Here is a 16,619-nt window from a genome sequence, read left to right as displayed (position 1 = left end):
AGTTTTTTTACGCCTTTAGTATCCTGATGGCATAAAAGACATTTGGATTTATTAGCTACTGTGCTTGGGTTATAGACAGACCACATAACCGTACAGGTATTAACAGTACTCCATATTATCCTGTAGTTCTAGGAATTCTCCATTTCTGGGTCCAATATCATGAAGAGGAAACAAAAATGCAAAAGGCCGAACTAGCTTTGTCATGCTAAGGGTTAACAAATTGAATTGATGAGCTACAGTCAAATGGACCTTCTGAAATCATCTGAAAACTTATGCATTTTAAAGAATTTTGTCAAGTTGATGACAAATGATATGTGATTAATTATAACTCAAGAGGACAGGGGAGACTGGTGTCAGGGATGCTCTCTACAGAAAACCCACCCCAAATCTATGAGCGCATCAGTGTTAAGGTGACATACAACAAATAAAATATTTACTTAATTCGCCTTAAGTCATATCATGAATTAGACTTAGATTTAGCCGATTATATTCTCCAGACTGATCATACTTTTCAGAAGGTGAGTTGTCCCCGTAGCTAGAGTACAGTAGCTACAGGCCAGTCAGACGAACACAAATATTAATAAAACTTCAGGCCAATACAGACTTTTTGGTAAAAACTGGACTTGATATAGTTTTTGTCTAACTATTGCTCATGAAAAGCCCTTCATTCATACAGTTAAACATTCAAATGGAATCCACACAAGGGATTAGGCTTTTCTAATGATGTAACTTGGGTGAGTTATATTCAATTTACCGTATATTTGTAGTTATATCAATAACTATGAACTTTATTGTGGAAAATGTTTTCTTTTAACATCTTGAGGCAGGAAGGACAGTTATAATTATCTACTAGTTCTGATAGCAGTTTTTTGGCCATGAGAGTCTTTGTTTATGATCCAAATGTATTAATTGCGAGTGACCTAAATCAAGTATTATGGTATTGCCACTATCTGTTGCTTGCTCTTTAAAGTTTCCACACTGTAATAAGATGTGTAGATAATTTAAACAGATGGAAAGGTGACTGAGGACAAAGGAGGCCAAACAGACATCAACAAGAGGAAGGTTAGTGCCTGCTGTTTTCGCTCCTCTAGCTCCATTGCTTCCTCCCTTCTTTTCCCAGCCAGCATCAGATCTCTTCAAAGACATGCTACTGTACATCACTCGTACACTCATGCATATACCGAAAAAACCCCACACTATTTAAAGAACAGGCTTCAGATTCCTGCAGGGGAGAAATCAGCCTCATCCAAAGACAAACACGATAAACCAGCATTAATTAAATTATTAATCCACATCCTTGACTTTCGGCTTGGGCTCTGCTTCACTAAAACTGTTTTCAGGGTAGGAACAAACAGTAAGATTCAATGATTAAAGGAGAGACCAACGTGGCATGGTAGTTATTGCTATTGCTGGATAAGACCATTTATCCACTGGAGGTGAGAGAATGGGTGACAGGGCAAGAACTGATGCAGATCACATAAAGTTTTACTTTTCAAATAACCATTTATCTATCTATCTACATCGAGCAGGAGGAGCTGCATATTCATGATGGCTACACGGATGGGACATCTGTAGAAAGAAGGACTCATTTATGAATGAGTCGGTTGTGCATTTCCCTTTGCAGAGTGATACATTTTACATCTATCCTTGAGTACTATCTCTTTGTGTGTGTATATGTATGTGTGTTTGTGTGTATTTACTGTAGTTTTATGTTTAAATTACTGCACTTTCAAGTGGCCTGTTTGAACAGCCTGATAAAACTGAAGAGCTAGAAGGGATCTGGAGAGAGGAAAATGAAAAGCACAGCTGGAAATCCTCACAATGCTAAAGAAACACGCGCACACGCACACGCACACGCACACACACACACACACACACACACACACACACACACACACACTTACAAAGCAGCAGAAAAAGCCAATGATTGCCTCGACATATTAAGGGAGAGGCTGGGAATCAGGAGTATAGCAGAGATAACGTAACACTCTCAGCACAACCCCAACGTTGCAAACTGATTTGAACAACAAAAGGAAACACTGTATGAAGCATGACACACATGGTGAGAAGGAGGTAATATGACAAATCCAAAAAAAAAAGTAAAAGAAAAGAAGAACAAAAATCAAAGGATCAAAATTCAACACCATAAACAGCTTGGTCTGGAAAAAATAAACATCCACAAACAAACTTACAGACAAAATCCTTTTAAAAACCCTGTTCATATATATCTATATATTTATATATATATATTTATATATATATATATATATTTCAATACGGTTATTTAGCTCCGGTATACGGTATATATACATCATTTGGATATCTTAAATTGAAATAGATCCTTAATCGTAGACATAAATGACACTGTTCTCTGTAGTTTAAAACGGTTTAGAGACTGAGAGAGAGAAAGAGAGGACTGACTGACGAGATAGTTTTGCTACTGGAGGCCTCAGAGCATTTGCAATAAAAATGGGACACTGGATGGAAAAACAAATAAGAGATGGATGGGTTTCAAGGGGAGAGGGATGTGGTGGAGGTGATCATCTGAAAACTGTTTACTGGGTCCAGGTCCCTGAAAGCCAGATTGGACAAGGGGGGTGGAGGGGACAGGAGGGGGGACGGGGTCGGACCGGCCGGTCAGATGTTGTGTCAGTTGTAATAGGAGGATGATGTGAATCCGCTGGTGTCCGGGTAGTCTGGTCTGAAAGAGATAGGAAAAGGTAAGAGAGTAGAATCAAGAGGCACTTTCTGATGTGACAGACCGTCCTCGCCAAAAACACATAAATAAAGGTTGATTGCGCAAGAAGCTTATTATGATCTATATTTACGTTTTAAAAAAGGTCTGGGCAAAGGAGGAAGTCAGGTGACATAGCATAAGAGCACTAAAGTGGAGAATAAATCTCAGGAGGACGATAGATCGATCGTATACACTGAACGAGTCACCGGAAAAAACGCTTTAGTTAGCAGTTTTGATGCCTGAACTTGGTAAAACTTGGAAAAACTAAGATTCAATGTGATGTCACACAAAACACTTGAGTTCCTCTCACCTGATGAGCAGCAGCATTCACGGTCCAACATAACCTCAGTCCTCTAGAGCCACCATTCCTTTGACCGGATCCTTCACTCTCATCTGACGAACGCAGAAATGTTGTAGTTGAATGATTATTCGCATTCTTATCCAAACATGAGCCTGTACTCAGAGTGTGTCTGTTTCAGGACTCTGAGACTATGGCTGAATTACTGAATTGTTATCTTACTTATACCTTTACTGATTTAGAAATACAGTTTAGCTCACCTCATCTAGCTGCTTGCGTGTCTCCTCCTCCATGCGACGAATGTCTTCCATGTTCAAGTCGATCCACTTGTCGATCCAGCAGAACAGCTGACGGTGGAAATTAGTGAACAAACGCTTCTCTTGCTGTGAAACAACATATGAGGATAAAGAGAAAGACATATTGCTTAGTTTTTCTCCAACAAATAAAATGTGTTATTATTATTATTATTATTATGATTATTATTATTATTATTATATTGTGGTTTTGTAGAAGGAGAAGTTGAATTCCATCCTGCTTTACCCTGTTTATCCACTAGAGGTTGGTGCAGCCCATTTTCAGCATCATAGTGGGTGGTTTTCCACTATTACCTCTAAGCTATGTAAGACACTGTATGTACTGTTTGCATGCACAGGCTATGAGACACCATGGCGCGCGCACACACACACACACACACACACACACACACACACACACACACACACACACACACACACACACACACACACACACACACACACACACACACACACACACAACCAAGGACTGTCCAGGAAGGGAAACAACACAAACATTGCTCAACAGTTTGTCAATAATCCCTCCCCAGTAGCTGGCATTGACCTGTGGCTACCTGGATGTCATAATGATCACAAAGTCACACACTGTTCAGTACCACTGTCCGACCTGTAAACAAACCTTTTGAATGAAGTTCTCCACTTTATTTTGCAGGCCCCACCACTTGAATTTGACAGTGACCAGTTTGTAGGCACACATGTGTGGGCAGTCTGTCTTCTTAGGGAGTTCTCGCTGCAAGCGCAAAAATATACATACAGGGATCTTTAAATTATTAACAAAGATTTCTGGGCTATAAAATATACACAGGCGTAACACATGTTTGTAGTTTATATTTATATTTAGTTTTTAATTGGTTTCATTCATGGCCTTAACCACGGTTTTGGAAATACTAAGGTGTCTTGCGCCAACAGTACACTACGGCAAGCATGGACAAACACCGCTGCACCTTCAAAACTCTGCCAACTCTCTTGAAGGGGTGGCAGAGAAACACTAAAACCTTTATTGATTCATCTACTTCTAGTTCAACCACACTGTCAACCGCCTACCTTCAGGAGTGTTTCCCAAAAAAGTATGATTTAGGATGTGTTAGGATGTAACTCCAACAAATTCCCAGGAAAACATGACCTCTGTGCGCTCGAAAGTAGCTGTGGACCCGGTTACAAATATGATAAAATGTTTGGCGTACCATCAGCACCAACGAAACATCATAGTTGCTAAGAAACAAGTATCAGTGAGAGTGATGTTTTTTTTATATTGCACATCAATAATTAACAGTAATTTGGTTGGAGTTCTTTGTTTATCATGTATTTCAGTGGCTTAAAATATGTCTCAACCAACTGAGAAACTAACAACAAGACACTGTACCTTCCAGTCTGGTCCTAAAGGGCCTCGTCCTGTCTTCACTGACTTGTACCTGCAAGGGTCCTCCTCTGGCTTGTAGTCCTGGACAGAGACAAGAAAAACCAGAATAAACGACGTGGATGAGGTGACACAAAAGGTAAGAGGTGTAGTCTCTGTTGTTGATTCGATGTAAATCTTAAACTTAAACGTTTTCACCTTCGAATCCACTTGGCTTCTGTCCGCGATATCAATATAGACTACGTCCACCTTCTTCCAGGTTTCCGCATCCAAACCATGTACCTGAAACAGAAGCACAGAGCACAGCTGGATACAGGCACAAATCTGTGCAGGCAGCCCATGTACAAGGCTATAATACAAGGCTCCTCCGAGGTAAAAAGGTTTTTGACAGATCACTACTCACTGTTTTTTTATGATAATATTGATTTATATATAAAAGCATTATCCCAAGATTATTATGGGAGTACACAAACTGAAGCAGTGAGAAGTATTTTCACCAAAAACCTAGCAGTAGAGAAAATGGATAAACATAAAACATCAATTTAAGGTGTGAGATATAGTATTAGTGGTGTAAAATGAGCAAATAACACATGCACGCATCTCCTCTGCTCATTACAGTCTCCACTAATTACATTTTCAAGGTGTCCCGTGTCAGGTTTGTGCCACGTCTCAATCTTGATCAGGAAGTTATCTTTCATATACTCATTCTGCAGAGAAAAGAGAAATAATCCGGAGTGACGAGGGAGTAGTACATCTACAGAATGAAAAAAAATTATTCCAATTGACACAGGTCAGCTTGCTGCTCTCTCGCTCTTACTCACGCACACACACACGTGCACGCGCACATACCCACACACACACACACACACACAGAGTAATGGTGTCTGACTATCCCTGCTGCTGCCTCTGTGTCACTGAAATAGATCAAATGTCTTTCTCAACTTTCAGGTTCATGTGCTCCCTCTGTATGAACAATCAAAGTTTCTGTTTCTGTACACATAAAAGAAGACAATAAATACTTACAGTGATAACTGCAGGGCCAGATGAAAGAAAGCGCAGGAGCAAGAAGAGAGAAAGAAAAAAAATGAGATTGAAGATCATATAGGCCTACGATACAGTATGTAATAACATTTACAATGTTGGATAATGTACGAAGGTCAAGGGGAATTGTTCATCGATATTTGTCAGTGAGTATTGTGTGTATAGGTTGACGTTGTGTCTTTGACTGTCTTGTGTGTTTGTATGAAAGATTGCTGCCTGGCAGCTGCCAGTGCGTGTGTGTGTGTGTGTGGGTGTGTGTCTGTGTGTGTGTGAACTCAGCCTGAAAGGCTCGAGTGATTGCATGGACATGTAGTTAATTATTCAACTACTCCTTCAAGGTGACAGAGACACGATGAGAGAGAGAGAAAGAGAGAAAGGAAGGAAGGAAGAGAAAGAGAGAGATAGCGAGAGAGAGAGAAAGAGAGAGAGAGAGAGAAAGATAGAGAGAGAAAGGGAGAGAGAGAGAGAGAGAGAGAGAGAGAGAGAGAGAGAGAGAGAGAGAGAGAGAGAGAGAGAGAGAGAGAGAGAGAGAGAGTCAGAGGACGACAATCCCTTTGACGGATCAGCATCTCTGTGCCCTCTAAGTCATTTGAATCAACTGTATTCACACATTACAGTGCATTCAAGTTTGTTGCAGGACAGATCTCAAACACCAGATATATACTTATATGTGAGTAATTGTTGTGGTTATGGATGCAGACTCCAGAATGATTTGGAATATATTGGAAAAAAAGCTCCAGATTTGAAAGAGTGGGTAGATGCAATGGTAGAGATGGCCTCTTATGAGTCCTTGTGCAGTTAATCTACAATTAAAAGGTAGTTTCCTCCTGGCACCTCTATTCAACCATTTCCTGTGACTGTGGCATTTTCTTTTCATTTAAATATTGGACAGAATCTCTCACTTCTGTATGTGCTACTTATATTCCCCCATTTAACTTCCTGTAACCCTGATATGATGTGATGGTTTTCTTACTGCCATTTCATTAAAAAGACAATAAAAACTTAAAGGCCAACATTGTCGACAACAATTGCTTTATTTGGTGTACCACTAAAGCCAATAATCTTAATTGCTTTTTTAAACAGAGCTTTGAAAGATGATGCTGAGTGCCTTTTTATGTGCTAGTAGCAGGTTTCTGTGTGTGTGTGTTTATGTGTGTGTGCTACCTGTGCGACAGTATGGGTATGCGTTCCAGGCTTTCTCGTGGATGTTGAGAGCTGAAGACGGAGCCAACATTCTGACGAATGACGGCACTTTACTGCAGGACAGAGGGGTGAATGGAGAACAGACAAAGGTAAGGGATATTTTATTTTATCATTTGATTTTATTTTCTAAGATTGTAAGCAGGTGGAAACAGCAAACACACTAAACTAAGGTGTCGACGTCATGGTGGGTGAACATGGTAAACGGGGTCATCCTTATGTTTCCCGGGTCCTATGTTCCTGGTCCTATCTTTCCCAAAATGGCTGCTATGTTCCCCGATCGCATAAGCCTTCCCTGATTTAATTCCGCATTTTATTAGTGTTAGTAGTTAAGGTAAGGGTCAGGGTTAGGGGGTAGTGTTAGGGTCTACATAGGCCTATTTGCCGTGAATTTCGGCACTGAAAGTGGAAAAAATAACAGACCGGGGAACATAGGACCCTTTTTGGGAAAAGCGTGGAACATCATTCCATACAAAGTGGAAAACATAGGACCTGGGGAACATAGGTACACTCCTGTAAACAGCATAACCGCTTAGCATTGGCATGTTAGTCATTGTGAGTGTGTTAGCGTGCTAACATTGGTATTTAGCTCAAAGCACCACTAAGTACAGGCTAACAGAGCCACTAGCGTGTTTTATTTAAGCCAACTTTCCTCCTGCTTCCCTTTCTTTGTGCTAAGCTAAAATAAACTGTCTGCTGTTGGTTAGCTTTATATTCACCATACACACATGAGGTATCAAACTTGTCATCTAACTCTTGGTAAGTAAGTAAATAAATGTATTTCCAAAAATGTGGAAGTGTTCCTTAAGTCTTAGTAGACTGTTTGGTGTGAACCAGGCAAAAGACTTTAAAGTGATGGGATAACAGCAAAGAAATGTATGAATGGATAGGAGCCAAGAAGTATGGCCTCGAGGGAGAGACGAACAAAGCAGTCCTGAGTGAACATTTAAACATGTCGGTCAACAGCTCACCTCTGCAAATGGTAAATTTTGTGTGTGTACTGTCCCTTCTCTCCATCTTTCTCATAGGGCTCATTTTTTAGCACCTCCACGCCTTCTCCTCCACCCGTCTCATTCTTACTGGCTTCGGCCACAGAGTACAGCTGGCCGACCTGGTACTGAAAAACAGAGAAAATGAAACAGGTTAGTCTGGGGAAGGAAGCGAGTTGTGTGAGAAATAAGGAGCTATTTCCCTCAACATGCATTATTGTGTAGATGAGGGAGCTTTCACAGTCACATAGAGGGGATTACTTTTTCTTCTGATCCTCTTCCTGATCTCTACCTTCTCCTTTCCTTGTCCTTGAATCCTCATAATCGCTCCCATACACTCTTGTTTGTCATTTTGAGATGTCAACTTTTTGGTTGTTACGGCCAGCTTTTTTTTTTTTTTTTACGAAACACTCCTTCTTTCATCCTTCTCTTCCTCTCATTCTCCATCTTCCTTTTCCCGAGTTTGCATGGAGTGTTTAAACACAGGACAATGGCTCCTTTCATTCCTTAATCACCTCTAATCCACCATATAACCTCTGCACAAAGCTGGACCAGATTGCAGACACATGTACAACATCACAAAGATGGAACAAGTCGATGTAGTCCAAATTAGTCTGTCACTTTCACAGGAGAGAGATTACATTTAATCTTTCTATTACATTGTACATTAATGTAAAGCAAACCATCCTTGATAATATTATACGTTACCTTATTACACATAACAAAGCAACTACATCCCCCCAAAGAAAACACACGATCTAGAAACCAGAGTGGATTCGACACTCACAAGTTTGTATTAGTTCAAATGTCATTAGTCATGTTGAAGAAATACATAGTGTGATGAGCCTTTCATTTTCTTTATAGTGTAAAAGTCATAACTATGTTTGACAGAACGTCAAATGGCGAACGAAAAAAAAAAATACATCAGAGCACAGATAATGTAGCCAATAAAAAATGTAATTAAAAATGTATAGATGTTTCGTAAAAATATGTGGCACAAATGTAGTAAAAGTACAAATAAACAATGATGAAAACCATTTAAAAATGTGGATGTAATGCTTTGTGGAGATTTGAGAGTTGCATCTGCCTATGATGAAATTGGTTTATCTTTATCTTCTTTATCTAAGTCACTATTCAGAAACTTCTCTTTTAAACCATGAGCTTTTGAACTTTTGTGTGCATTGAAAAGGTTATGCCTCCACAGCAACAGCCTCCACGGAAAAGACAAAGACCCAGATAACCTGTAACAAATGACCTTCACATAATGGTAACACTGAGATGAAACAAAGTAATAATTGTGACCATGATTGCCTCTGGATTGAATTACCAGACACACCGAGAGAGCAACAGAGAGACTGTTCCCTCATGTCAGCTGCAGACACCGCAACTGTCAACGAGATAAATGGGATTCAGGAACAGCAAAGCCTCCTGGGTAACAGTGTTGGACAAATATAATTCAACATTGCCTTTTGGGGTGAGTCCATGTTCGCTTAACTTCCGTCTTTCACAAAAACAAAACACAGATTAAGCTTCAGGTTCGAATGCACTCCTGGGAGGAAGTTACCACAGAGAGCAAACTGAATTCAGTAAACTCCGCAGGGGTTTCAACAGCTGGAGCAGCCTCATTCAACATTTACTCCCAAAACAAAACTTTTGTTCAGAAAGACGGATCCGAAGTCATCCCCAGTGAAGATACAACTGTTGTGCTTTATCTAAAGAATCAGTGAACATTTTGAAGAGGCGGCACACATAGTTCAAGAGAACTGTGTTCAGGCTTTGTGGCTCACAATTTAGACAAATAACTGTCATTTAGTATATTTGCCCGTGTCTAATTGTGACAGAGCATGCTGACCGTCACACTACTTCCGGGCCTCCAGCTTCAGAGGAAACCTGCCTAATGATGTAGAGATATGATTTAGATAAAGGTTACAAACACACACAGTTAATGAGAAGCAACATGTGGAGATCTAAAGCCTTGATGAGCCAGAGGAAACGCAAGGGGAAGGAATTCCGGGCGTATTACTCTGTCTCCGCTGGTTTGTGGTTTTGAGTTAGAATGAAAGTATCTAAGTATAAGCACAGTCACAATATATGTTTCAGATTTGACTTCCTGCAGTCCTGTGGCTGATGTGGCATTGACGTGGCACAGTGCATTAGGGGCAGTACTGTCTCAGCTGAAAAACGGTCATCGTGTCTTTGAGTGCTCGCTGCTGCTCTGCGCTCATACTTGAAACTGTTTATTGTGTGTAAGTGCAGATTAAGTGCTTGTTGGTGACACAGTAGTCAATATTTATTTGTCATCAATAAACAGCACAAAGTCAAATGTCTCCAAAAGTAGATTACTCTTGTAAATATGCATACGCATGAGGGCGACCGCAAGGGGAGTCATGGAAGTGGTCTCAGGTGACTCATTTAAGATGCAGGTTTGAAAAGAAGAGCAAACTGTAATGGAAATAAGGAGAGAACAGAGGGACACAGAGAGAAAAGAGGACGAGGACTGTGCTGACTGTGTTGCGTCAAAGCTGTTTGGAGCGCTCTTAAATGTGATGAAGAGTTTTTTTTCTCAGAAGGTGATGGCTGCTGAGTTTTCCTAAATATAAAAAGGTCTTCTGTGTGTGTGTGTGTGTGTGTGTGTGTGTTTGTGTTTGTGTGTGTGTGTGTGTGTGTGTGTGTGTGTGTGTGTGTGTGTGTGTGTGTGTGTTTGTGTGTGTTAGGAAATAAATATAAACACCTATTAAAGTCCAAAGGACACTTTAAATGAGCATCTTTAGTGATGGCAGGCTTTTGTGCCTCACTTTTACAAGTAAAGTGAACTGGAGAAACAGATAACAAAAACTGAGCCTTGAGCAACTTTGGCTAACACACACACACACACACTCACACACACACACACACACACACGCACATATATATACTGAAATGAAACTTACCTCTTCGACAGAGATAGGAAGAATCACTCGACTGGAAGAGAAGGAAAAAAGAGGGAAGTCACTCAAAATGAAGAAAACATCACATTAAGATACAGGTGGTTTCTTGTGCTTCAAGATTAATACTTGTTAAACCTCAAGATTAACTAACTTTCTATTACTCCGTTACACCAAAGCAATTCAGGTTTCCAATTGTCTATTTACTCTAATTTAACTGTACTTTCTTGTGTGAGAAGAAAATCCTCAAAAAATTGTGCTGCCAAATTCATTATAGGCATTATAATATGACATTAACCATGCTTTAATTTGCCCATAATGAACTTTCTCTGTGAACCTAGATTAGCCTGAAGAAATCAAACTAGTCTCTTCCATGACGCTATCAGGACTCTTCAGCCGAGCTGGAGTAAGCCAAAAGGGATTTGGTCTCTGACTTCCTTCAACTCTCAGACAAGCACTAAACAAATGACTTCTTTTTAGAGGATTTTTAATTCTCACAGAGCAAAGAGACTTCCTTCAGTGATTTTGCAAAATAAATGACAAGGCTACTTTTCTATACATTGGCATATGACGCATCCTTCATTAACAATATGATAATAAATCTAAAGTGAAAAAACAGCCTTATAAGTAGTTAAAGTGGAACTCCGGTGAAAATGGAACCAACGGTCTTTTTCGGCATTAATATACATCAAATAAGCCATCAAGACAAGTTTTTTAGGTGATCACTGAGTAGCTCGGGGTGGAGCGCTAAACCATCTTGTTTTTGCTCCTTCTCAATATGGACCAGTCGATTGCTAAGGCTTGTAGCATTGCAAAACAGTCTTTTTTTAATAGACTCCGGGTTCTCTAACTACGTCATTGGTGCTTCGTTTTATGTATAAGGACTCTTATCATGCTACTGCAGAGGTTTGTTGCTATTTTGAGTCGTATTAGTGGTTTGGATGGTTCAGCGCACCGCCCCGAGTTACTCAGTGTTAGCCATGTCTGGCTGTTAGTGGCTGTCCGGGATTTCTCTGTTTATAGGTGATCAACCAAAAAACTTGTCTCAATGGCTTATTTGATGTGTATTTGTGCTGAAAAAAGACTGTGGGTTCGATTTTTTACAGAGTAACACTTTAATTTCTGTATTTCACTTTGACACTGTATTACTCAGTCATCTGGACAGAATTGATGATCTATTTTTGCTGTTCTGAGGGGTAATGGGGGGGGGGGGGTATATGCATCACTAAAGCAGGAAAACAGCGGGACAGACTGAGTTGTGAAGCCTGGGCTCAGGCTGGACGATTCTTCTATAAAGGTTAAGAATAACTTCCATCAAAGGTACCACTTAAAGCAGCTCCAAGGAGTCTTTAAATTGGTATGAAATGGTCTCAATTTAATACTGATGCCTCTTTTTGACTTACATAAGAAAACCAGACCATAAGCGAAAAAATTGGCTACTTCTATATAGTTATATTCAATGCTTGGACCATCCGATTTCCCGCAAAATCAGACAAAATGATTTAAGTCACGTAGACGGGAAGAACCTACGTTTGTCAGTTTTGCAATGGGTAGTATGTTAGCTGGTAAAAAGGGAGCAGGAGGAGAATTAAAATTTTGTTATGTCATATTTTGTGGTTATGCCTGACACTGGGGCAAGATCAGCTGAGAATAAGCAAGTCCACCTTTGCTGGTCATTCAACAGATGAAGAGAAATACCTTGTGAGATATGGATTTACATCAATATATGATATATTTAAGGAGAAAATATATAGTTTCAATAGGCTTTTATGATAATAAGTATTATATAGGATCAAGACATGGTGTTGAGGCGGACTGATATGGGCCATATTATCGGCCGATATTGGCCTATCACAAAGATGTATGTTGTCATATATGCCCCGATATGAAACTCTTTTACTTATTATGCAGAAAATGGTGCTTGAAGTGATTTTGAAATGTGTCATATAGCTTAGTTTTTATTTGAATTATAAGCAGTTGACTGATACTGAACATACATTTAGCTATTTGTTATATCTTTTATTTATTCTTTATTTAAATGGTCAGCAATTGTTTGATACTGAAAATTAAGTTTATTTAACTTTTCATTTTAAATTTTTGTTTTGTTTATTTTCTCAGTGTCCATTTAGAATTGGTAATACATTGTTAGATAATGTACAGTAATGTTAAATATTCTTTAATAAAGTTATTTGTTTATGAAAGCAGCCTTCTAAGCACCTTTGCAGAGTCACATCAGAGCAAAATCACTTTGCAGTCATAACAATCCACATAGAAAAGGTCTATTCTCATTCCAGCATAAAAATTCACTACATCAGCCGGTAACCGTTGAATTTCTCCCCTCTAAAGTACTCTACAGTATCGGTATCGGCCTCTAAGCTCTCATATCGGTCAACTACAAAGGCTCCTTGCAGTGCAAAAGAACAAGCCGTTTTCTCGCTGACTGCACTTGATTCAGGTGTTACCCATGTATGTGGATATTTCTGCTGACACTGTTCTATCATTTTTGTTGATTTATTTTTATTTAATCATTTTTAACTGCAATTGTTTGAAGGTTTTTATTGTTGCGTGGTGAACATGCGATATGTTCTGATGATTAGTGTTGCACTAACTGATCTCAAAAAAGTGAGTGTTGATATTTGCAATTCTATCCAATACTGTACGTAATAATGTACAATCTTCTTGCAGCTGGGTATGAAATACAAGCAGTGAGGAATAAAATAGAAAATAATAACATTTTGTTGTTCTTCAGCTTTAGTACAATGTATAATGATGAAAATAATCATGTTTAGCAAATCTATATTTATGGAGAAAAAAACATGGCTGGTTACAAGTCAACGAGGTTGACAGAAAACTAGGGTGCAAGTTGATGGGGAAGTCTTTGCTTTTATTCTTTGGCGATGTAGCCCCTGTACACTTTATAAATCTGTCCTCATACAGTATAGCATGAGGAAACACACATTTAAAAAACAAACAAACATCTGAGCATACATACATCGATGGAACCAGCACCTAAAACACACTGCGCTACCTCCTTTCGCTGACACCTGTGCACATTTTGTACCAAATGATGCACATGTACAGTATGCTGCTTTGTTGTGACGATGTATGCCCAAATTCAGGTAATCCTGCATCCCACTCTCCACTGACTGTAATCTGGGTCTGAGTTGCAGCCAGACACTAGATGGGAGGCCAGATGCTGCAAGTAAGGCAGAGAAAGCCTGTTTAATGTCAAATGACAATATTAACATAGGATTAAATTTACAGTATAGATGGAAGCACAAATCTCCCAAAATAAGTATTTTGTGCAAGAGGTAAAAGAGTTAGTTGCCTTAATGCTCTCTCTCTCTCTCTCTCTCTCTCTCTCTCTCTCTCTCTCTCTCTCTCTCTCTCTCTCTCTCTCTCTGTGCAATCTCCTTGGTCTAAAGGTCTTGACAGGAAGATCAGGTGTCTCTCTGTTGCTTCAGGAAACGAACACCCCTCTTCTCTCCTGCAATGTCCTTCTTTGCCGTCTCTTCTGATCCTTTTTTCAGTTTCTTTCACTACTGCTAAAGCTTGAGGGATTGGAGAAAAAGTGAATCAGGAGTGATTTAGGTCAGTGGTTCAGGTGAATACTACATGGATATAATTCACCACCTCTTGACCTCTGGCATTTTGGGACTTGTGTGTTTGTGTGCTTTTTGTGCCTGTGTGCTGACAGCGTGTATAAATGCATTCAGCGTTTAATCTTGACCGATTTAATTAATTTCCAGGCAGACTGCTGAGACCCAGACTCTCCCTAATCACTTCAGATCTTTAGCCATGCCATCACTGTCTCCCTGAGCTCACTTTTTTATTTATTTATTTTATTATGCAGGGCCATCTATTGATTGAATACAGGTGGGGAGAAACCATGACAACAATGAGTGTTGATTAATGTATGCCAGATTAAGCCATGCTCTGAACAATATAGAATTTCCTAGATTAGTGTTATTGGGCTGGAGCTGCCAAAGCTGAACACGTCTGCCAATTTACAGCAGCATAGCTCTGACCTTGCAATAGAATTGCAATAAAACAATTAAAATACATATATCTTAAGAATACATACATTGTCATGGAAAGGTGATAAAAAATGATCTGAAACTAAACTGTAACACTAGAGAAAATCAGAGTGAAGACTTTATTTTATTTTTTTTTAACAAGTGGGTTACTCCTCGAGTCAAACTGAGCCTACATTGCTGACACCGGTTAAGGGCATGAACATGAAGGAACCTCCATACTGTGTGAAGTCCACAACCATGAGTCGTGATTTTTTTTTTATTTGAAGACCATTCCCATCCCCAAGTCATCTGCAGTCCATCGTCCTCATTCTAACAACCAGCTGATTCTGCAGGCCTCGGTCAGTTGCAGGACACTGAGGCCTGCAACAGCAATGTGTTAAAGTAATGTGTTAAAAAAAACAACCAATTCGTTCCGCTTGCACGCGCGATCCCACTTGATGTACCGTCCCGTCCCTTCAGCCCAGCTGTCAAATCCTCAGAAATGTCTGACTAGTGCGTCAAAGCCTCGCCATTTGCCTTTTCTTTTTTTTCTTTTTTGCCAAAGCTAAGCTACCACCTCCCTAATACCTGCCCACCCCAACCACTTCTCTCCACCGGGATCCATCCACACACCTCGCCATCTCTCCATTCCTCCAGAGGTAAATGCCGGAATGCTCCATCAGTCATTTCACCTTCACCGCGCATCAATAACATGGCCACACAGCGGCTTACGAGGATGGACGCTGGCACGGCGCTGCACGGCGCGGCTTACACCAGCCATCTCTCCCTCAGCAACCACCACCTCCACCACCACTCCTCTAAGGCATCCGTCATTTTAGCACCAAGCGAAGAGACATCTATTTATCCTCTACAGTAAAAGCACTCCCATCTTTCACTTGAGGGCTCGTGATGCAAAATGTGAAGGGCACAGCCATGCCTGCGCCGGCTGCTGATGCATCCACAGCTGCGGCTTTATTACCTCTCGGTTTATTCGGCGAATGCTTTAGGGGCAATGGAGTGTCGTATGTGCATGAAAAATAATGACTGACACGAAGTGGAGCAGATATACGGGACCTCGACATCTCTGTGGCCGCATTCTTGTTATTCCACTCTCGGGCAACTGGCCACAATGTCAGCGCTGCGAAACCAGACGGATAAACGCGCGCAAATTCGACCCTCTCTCTAACACACACACATGCACAGACAGCTACTTACAATTCCTTTATGAGCATTTTTTGCCGGTGCAGTATGCCTATATCCAAGAAGGGGGCAGCTCAATATGGGTCCAGTAAACAGGGTCGGTCTCTCCCTCCCGGTAGTCTCTTCTTTCACCGCTCGCTTCTCTCCCACCTCTCCCCTCTCTATGTCATTCTACCTCCACAGTCGCTTATTTCTTCAAATTCACTTCCTGATCGGGGCCGCGGCGCGGCGTTGCTGTTGCGCGCAGAGCACCGAGGCCTGTGTTCAGAGCAGACCGCACACACACACACACACACACACACACAGAAAAAGGATGGTTCACCAGCTGGGGGTACTTTGTGGATGCAGTGGTGCGTCTACACTCTGTCATCCAATTGTATAGATGCATTAGCCTAATATATATTCTTGACATTGACAATGTAATTCAGTTTTATTAGTGTCAAATCATGACATCAGTTAGGATACTTTCCATATAGAATTAGTCTGGACCAGTGGTTCAGACTTACTCTAGTGTGGTTCAGACTCTATGAGACCACACTCCTA

The 16,619-nt window shown here is 40.4% G+C and overlaps 1 protein-coding gene across 1 annotated transcript; it reads right to left on the bottom strand.

Moving 5' to 3' along the window:
* Positions 1–2,448: 2,448 nt before the first annotated feature.
* pitpnab (phosphatidylinositol transfer protein, alpha b) lies at positions 2,449–16,108 on the bottom strand (the record flags this gene model as incomplete). The annotated part of the gene is made up of 12 exons (XM_083926353.1): positions 2,449–2,701; positions 3,048–3,130; positions 3,296–3,418; positions 3,969–4,079; positions 4,713–4,790; positions 4,905–4,988; positions 5,339–5,413; positions 5,730–5,737; positions 6,912–7,003; positions 7,919–8,064; positions 10,867–10,897; positions 16,092–16,108. 11 exons carry the CDS (start codon positions 16,106–16,108, stop codon positions 3,083–3,085), a joined length of 813 nt encoding a protein of 270 aa, XP_083782479.1. The 3' UTR covers positions 2,449–2,701; positions 3,048–3,082.
* Positions 16,109–16,619: the final 511 nt, after the last annotated feature.

This window comes from Echiichthys vipera, assembly GCF_963691815.1.
Source record: "Echiichthys vipera genome assembly, chromosome: 14".
NCBI classification, from domain to species: Eukaryota; Metazoa; Chordata; class Actinopteri; order Perciformes; family Trachinidae; genus Echiichthys; species Echiichthys vipera.
The sequence above is the reverse complement of the archived record's forward strand: the minus strand, read 5'-3'. Positions and strand labels throughout refer to the sequence as shown.